Below are 7,215 nucleotides of genomic sequence, written 5' to 3' on the forward strand. Positions count from 1 at the left end.
ATTCTAACAATTTACTAATTACAGTTTGTGATATCCGGTTTGGAAAAAAGGATGATGACCGTCTATGCATTATTATGCATCATAGTGTATGATTATAGCAAAGATTCTATAATTATTATCCGTCTATCACCGTCCGCCATCCATCCACCATGGATAGACACTTGCCCATTTGTCGCGTTAATGACGTCATGTCCAGCTCAGCGCGAAATTTAAAAATAGGAGTTTCCTGTTTACATTAGTCCATATACAATTGATAACCGGGTAGTTTTTAGCTCAGAGTAAAGTATGAGGCAAGGTAACGCTAGGCATATGAATCGAGTACGGTATGTTAACGACGTTAACTTGCGCACTTGTTGGCTTATAATGACGCAATCAAACAGCATCCGCGCGTTGTTTTTTGTAATAGCAGACAGTGGTAACGTTAAAATTGTTGGCGAGGTTTCCCTCACCGAGAAATGCTTGTAAGTCTAGTATGTTAAACCAGCTGTCCTCATTTACGTCTATCCATTCCACTAGTTTATCCGCGCAGCGTTACGTTTAAACCTAACCGCGTGTAACGTTAGACATTGCTGTTAATACGGCAGGAAGAAGTTAGCCAATAAGCTAACATGAGAGCAGTTAATGACAGCAGCGACATAAAGTTAACGGTACTGGCTCTCTGATATGCTAACAGTTAACTAGCTAGTTGACGTAAGCTTACCTGTCCATAATGGAGGATAACTCGTCGTGTTCTTCGGTACTCAATGGTCTTTCTCAAGTGTCTTTCCTCCAGAGGACGTTGGAGCGCTTATCCACCATACAGTGTCTAAAACTTAACGCAGAGGAGGAGGCTCCTGTTGCTGTAGTTGCACTTCAGCGGTACTTATCTGAGAAAACCGAGAGGCAGCAGCTCGACAGCTACAGCTACGACGTTACCGTCACTGACGGAGTCTGGCGAGCCAAATGCTTTCTTCACCCTAGTTTAAATCACCTGGTGCACACAAACACCCTGAGGACTGGGACTGACGTCAACATCACGCAGTGCTCTTTTGTTTACAACGAGAGGAGACTGGGCCACGGGTACATTTGCATTGAAAAGCTCAGATGTGGTGTAGAGAGGTCTGCTTTCCTGGCTCGTGGAAAGGATGTCAGCTCACTGCCCATGCTGGTCAAGCATGGCATGGAGGGGAGTGTGGTGCTTCTAAGTGATGTTCCCCTTCAGGTGAGCCGCAAACATTACCTGTCTCTGTGGAACAACGAAGACCCAGAGGGAGACATCTGGACCTCGGGGTCTCCCTCATCTGACACAGTGCTGGACGGTGAGATACTCTAGGGATCCCTCTGTCACACATTGATCTATTCACATCCAATTCAAACTTATTTATAAAGCACAATTTATAAACAACAGTTGATCTGTACAATCTGGAAAAAGAAAAGACATTTAGCTAATTGAAAGGTGGATATAATGCATAGCTGCAACTAACAATTATTTTCATATCTTTTTTGATCATTTTTTCTAGTAATCTTTGGGATAACAAGACTCACAAAATAGGGAAAAATACCCATCAGTGTCTCGGAACACACAGGGTGTTGGCTTAAAACTGCTTGCTTTGTCGGATCAACAGTCACAAAAACTAATACAATATAATGTAAAATAATGATGTAAAACCTTAAAAGGCGGCGAATCTGAAACTAGATAGTGTTGTTTTTTTCTGAATAAGTGACTTCATTGTTGCCTGTTATTTTCTTTCGATGGATCATTTGACAAATCATTTCAGCACAATTCTGATGACCAAGCAAGCCAGAGACATTATGTTCATTTGACTCAGCTACAACTAATGTAGGTATTAAGTTTTAAGCTGTATTTTCTAGACATGTCTTGCATCATAAAATCTATATGGTACATATATTGATCTGCCATATGGACTAGTTGCATAATTAACTGTACATGAACACAGTTGTTGACTGAATGTATGGGCTATCCACTCACTCTAACGCTTCTCCTTACAACATCTATTCCAGATTTATTTTGCATGACATTTGACCGCTGAATTGCAAAGAAAATCCTAAAGATGTGTTTTTTTTCAACAGTGTCAAAGATTACTCTTCTTTGTAGTCTGGAGTCCTGCTTTAAAAAGACATGGACACCTCTCCCTCTCCTAGTGAGGATACTACACAAATCCAGATTACGGTATTATGGGAAGTTTGGGCTTAAGATTGATTACCCCTACCAGGTGAGTTTGAGACTCAGTCAGTAACAAGATCTCACATTTGTTTGTTGTGACAGAGGGTTGTCTTCTTGTTTTCACCTCATGCTTTCGTCAAATTTCAGGCATATTTTGAAGTTGCTGACCAGAGTGGGACAATGTCCCTTGTGCTTTGGAACGAACTTTGTCCAGAGTTTTACCAGAGACTCAACGTAGGCACCGTGTTGTACATCCAAAATTACACCCTGAAGCAGAGTTATTCAAACCGCTCACACCCGCAAATGGACCATCACAGAATGAAGACCTTTAACTCTGTTGGTATGTAAAGAATTATATTTGGGTTGCCTGAAAGCGCTGGGGAACCACAGTCTACCCATAGCTTAAATGTAATATCTTCATTATGTATCTTTCCAAGAAATCTGCCTGAATCCTCGCAACCCTACTTCAGTCGTCACTGTGGTTTCACCGAAGAGTGTACTGCCCCAGTGGGGATTGCCTGAGGTTTCCTACCAGTTCACCAACAGGTAATGAATTGGCATCCATCTTCATCCAGTTCTTGATGTTGGCTTGCTATGCTCTTAGTTACTGCTTTGGTTTCTACGAATACAAAACACATCCTAACTGATTTCCGTTTAGTTAAAAGAAACTGCTTTGTTGTGTGCCTATCTAACAGCTCAGAGTTGGAAAATGTATCCAACAACTCTGCATGTGATGTCATTGGTTTGGTGACATTTGTTGGTCGTGTTGAAAGAGTCAAGAGTAAAGGCAACACGGGTAAGAAATGTTCATGTGTTATATTAGCTGGAGTAAAAAAAAAAAAGTAAAACTGCTGAATTTCCTAGTAAAAGTGAATTCTGTTATTTGTGATATGTTCGCCTTTTAGGTCCAGAAAAATACTGGACGTATCGCTGGATCCACGCGGTGGATGGAACATCCGACCGTCCTTTTATCCTGGAGGTTTTTTCCTCTTCCCAACCTGAAATCTTCAATCGTATATGCCCAAGTTAGTCAACTGTCCTATCTGACGGCTCCGCTGCCACACCTGTAAACACTTTTACTTAGTTTTGTTCCTCATCCTCTCTGTCACAGTGACCTACCTGGTGTGCACTCAGATGAGAGTCTGTCAAGTGGAAGGCTCGTTGCCCTACCTCACAAGCAGCTGCGAGACCGAGGTGTTCATCACAGGTCAGCACAGCTGTAACAACAAGTACCTGATGAAGTACATGCATGTGGTGAAGTCATTGGTCACTGTAATATCTTGTTTCCACATTAGGCTACCACAAAGGTCAGCCATATGTGAGTGACCCCAGAGTGAAGAGCTTCATCCAATGGACCAAAACTCTGAAGGACAACGTTGTCCTCCAAAAGACAGCTGTTGGTGGTTATTATTGCTATCCTCCTCCCCCACAGAAATTTACCCAGCCAATGCCAGATGCCTCAGGTGAGGGGACAAACACAAAATGGTTTTATTTATTTTAAGTTCAAGATTTTAGAACATGCCTTGGTTTTTTTTGGCCTCCCAGTACCAGTTTTATTTTTAAGAATGCACTGATTAGCCTTAGAATAAAAGTCCAGTTTAATTTGAATAATATCAGGGCGGGAAATTATGAACTTCAATAGTGAACTTAATTCTCTTGTGAGTGGCAGGAATCAAATAAAATCTGGGTCAGCATTTTCCTGCAGTTCTGCTACGAGATAGAGCGCATTGTACGGTCCAGAAATGTTTTTCCACTGTACACCTTCTCCATATGTGTCTAGATTGCAGGGAGGTAATCTTTATACATGTTATTCTCAAAAGCAAGGGTACAAGCGGCCAAAATGGGTTTCCTCAGAAGGGTGTCTGGCGTCTCCCTTAGAGATAGGGTGAGAATCTCAGTCATCCGAGAGGAGCTCGGAGTAGAGCCGTTGCTCCTTCGCGTCGAAAGGAGCCAGTTGAGGTGGTTCGGGCATCTGGTAAGGATGCGTCCTGGGTGGCCCCCAGGAAGGTGTTCCAGGCACGTCCAGCTGGGAGGAGGCCTCGGGGAAGACCCAGGACTAGGTGGAGAGATTATATCTCCAACCTGGCCTGGGAACGCCTCGGGACCCCCCAGTCAGAGCTGGCTGATGTGGCTCGGATGGATGGATGGATTTTCAAAAGCGAATTCTTTTTTCTTCAAGCTTCCCAAAGGAAGGCAATTTATATATCAATTTTTTAAGAAGAGTACAGTTTCCTTCATCTAAAATCTTGCATCCCATAGACTTTTATTTTAAAATCTTTTCTATCCGATCTTTAGCTCAAGCTCCTCTGGTTGCTGCGGCTGACTTGAAGAAGGAGTTTGAGACCATGCAATACAGGGAACACAAAAAAGTTGCATTTCAGGGACAGATCACGGCAGTCCGGTATATGAAAGAGCCGAAGACCACAGAGCCTCGAGGAACACAAGAGAAAGAGGTGATAGACCTTGTTTTGAAGCATCTTCCCAACAGTAGTGACCATTAACACATAAACTAAGTCAACTGATTTTCCTGCAGCTTCCAGATGTTTCTACTGATGCGTGTAAACAAGCTGTACCAGACGCACACAATCATCCGTCCACAGCTGAGCAGGCTTTGGCGGCCAGTTTAACATCCGCGTCTGCTGAGAACATCTCAGCAAGCGGAAGGAAAAGAAGAATTCAAATGAGGTACTGTTTGTGAGCTTTATAGTGAATCAATAACATTGGACGTTTTTCAGCTAGACAGAGCACATATACAGGAGAGTTTTAATCCAGTAATGAAATGAAAAATATGTTTTACAGAAAAGCCGTGGAGAACTCCTTAAATCTTTGTAGCGTGTCAGCAAAAAGGTACTGAAGATCGAGTTGGTAGTATTCATCAGTAATCCACTTTAATCATTATGAGCTCATTTAGTTCTGCTCCTACAGGAGAAAAAGAGATGCAGACGAAGGACAAGAGCAGGAAGAAGAAGAGAGTGACTCTGAATCTGAGGAGGCTCAGGATGTGGAATCCCGCCGACAACTGCAAAATCTGAATCAAGGTGCGTTACTTGAGCTATAGTTTGACTGTGGTGCCCCTTACCCCACTAATGTGTTTGTTTCAACCAGACTCTGATGTAATATCTTGGGAAAGCAGCGGTTGGCCGAAGCAACAGCAAGAAGTGTCTGAACATCTGCGCCAAGGCGGCCTGTACCCGGACAGCGTGTCTCGGAGGTTCACTTTTGACGAAAAGAACGTCCTCTTGCAGCAGAGTAACCTTCAGCCAACGCGGTGGACACCAGAGCAAAGCACCGACACCGTCCCTCCTGTGGTTTGTCCAGGATACTACCAAGTAACAATATTAGGTGAAGTTGTATTGGGAGAATTACTCAAGTTAATTTCAGTATTTCAGCCTCTGTTGTCCAACCTGTGGGCAGTGGGCAACATCCTCTTGTCCCTTAAATAATAATCTGTCTGTATAATGTCAGAGGATGTAGGCCTTGGTTTCCTCTTTCTTTATGAATAGCTCTCTCAAATGGACAAAAAATGCTGTCTAATTTGGTTGGGCCTGAATAGGTGTAGACCTAGCTAAATTACCTTTTTATGTTTTTACTGTTTACGTCATCAATGACTCACTTTGAGGTTGAGACCTGATTTCAGCGGACTCAGAGGTCTGAGTCACATTAAGAAAACACCAAAATTCATATTAACTATTCATAAATCAACTATGTATTATTGACGTGGATCTACTTCATTACACTTTAATTTGTCTGTTACCTTCTAAACATCGCACTAAATTCCTATGGTCCGCCTTCAGTAACTAACTAATTGCCTGCAGTTAGTGCTGAAAACCAACATCTTAAAAAGTGACCTAAAAACAACTTTTAAATATGACTAGTGTTTTTATTCTGCAAAGATTGATGATGACGACCGTCAAAATCAGTTTGCCAATCTTCTTTGTTTTGTCTTTCTGACAGGCATAAACAAGCAGATAGCCGTTGATGCTGCGTATTTTCCTGTTGTGAGCTCAGACGAGCCCAGGGCTGTAGGCCTTTCTCAGGATCCCCATGGCAACACAATGCTGTCCTGCCTTTCATCAGGCTTCCTCTGTCCGCTCAGCGACACCGCCAGCCACAGCGAATTAACGCTTCCCGAGCCAGGTTGCCAGCACACAGGTGTAGGGGAGGACCCCATTCAGTCTGGCTTTGACACAAGCGTTTCCAACAGACCTGGCAGGTCTTTTATCACTAATACTAAGCATCAAATTAGGAATCTATGTGACAGCGGAAATGTTTGTCTTGCAGAGGAGGTCTTGGTGACTGCAGGTGAGCTGGAGGACACACATGTCGTGTGCATCTTGGACCTTTGCCATCTGGGTGGAGACGAGATGGAAGTCGTGATCAGCAAGGTGTACAGAGTGACCGAGGTTTCTCACTGCTAGGAGGGGCGGAAGAGAGCGTGTTCAGCTCTGTGAGGAACATCTTGTAATTATTATCAGCATCCATTAATCATGTCATTCTAAAGTTATTTTTGATAGTTATAGAGCAAAGGATTTAGACCAAAGCTCCCTTTGATACTTGTAAATTCTCTGTTAACCTGTTACACATGTATAATAAATGTCACACAGTTCTTTAAATAATGCTTTCAAAGAGAGGAAAATGTTAACGCAATCGATTCAAATACTAAAAGACATATGATTGTAAAATTGCGTCACCATCAGAATTCAACTGTGTATTTACTGTGACTGACGGATGCTGCTGCTTAGGCTGCAAATAATGTGTGTCTGCTTACTACACACTGCAAGTTTGAACTCCTCACCAGCAGATCGTCACTGTAGACTTTAGAGAAGCGAATGGTATTTTGGATGGCTGCCATCAGATGACTCCCAGTGAAAATGCTATCACTGGGAGGTGTGACAGTGGCTCATATGGGCTTCCCTCTGCTGTGTGACAGAAGTGTTAAAAACTTGTCGCTAAATATTTTATTGATGCCAAACCATTTTCCTGCGTAAGTTTTTCATAGGTTCATACTAGCCTGGCTTTCAGATGTGAAGATCCGCTTTCTGCATTTAGAA

General features: G+C 42.8%; 1 protein-coding gene across 1 annotated transcript; it reads left to right on the forward strand.

Moving 5' to 3' along the window:
* The first annotated feature begins 200 nt into the window (after nt 1-200).
* Nucleotides 201-6,934, forward strand: radx (RPA1 related single stranded DNA binding protein). The gene is made up of 15 exons (XM_034890647.1): nt 201-1,298; nt 2,071-2,213; nt 2,312-2,504; nt 2,602-2,710; nt 2,860-2,960; nt 3,070-3,189; nt 3,276-3,371; nt 3,460-3,627; nt 4,460-4,617; nt 4,698-4,849; nt 4,964-5,011; nt 5,090-5,202; nt 5,270-5,506; nt 6,119-6,301; nt 6,446-6,934. The coding sequence occupies exons 1-15, from the start codon at nt 710-712 to the stop codon at nt 6,580-6,582; spliced, it is 2,547 nt and encodes an 848-aa protein (XP_034746538.1). The 5' UTR covers nt 201-709; the 3' UTR covers nt 6,583-6,934.
* The last annotated feature ends 281 nt before the right edge of the window (nt 6,935-7,215 follow it).

This window comes from Etheostoma cragini, chromosome 13, assembly GCF_013103735.1.
Source record: "Etheostoma cragini isolate CJK2018 chromosome 13, CSU_Ecrag_1.0, whole genome shotgun sequence".
Taxonomy (NCBI): Eukaryota; Metazoa; Chordata; class Actinopteri; order Perciformes; family Percidae; genus Etheostoma; species Etheostoma cragini.

Coding starts and splice junctions, on each gene's coding strand:
- radx (XM_034890647.1), top strand. CDS start 710: ATGGAGGATAACTCGTCGTGTTCTTCGGTACTCAATGGTCTTTCTCAA. Junction 2,214..2,311: donor AGATTGATTACCCCTACCAG/GTGAGTTTGAGA, acceptor GTCAAATTTCAG/GCATATTTTGAAGTTGCTGA. Junction 3,628..4,459: donor GCCAATGCCAGATGCCTCAG/GTGAGGGGACAA, acceptor TCCGATCTTTAG/CTCAAGCTCCTCTGGTTGCT.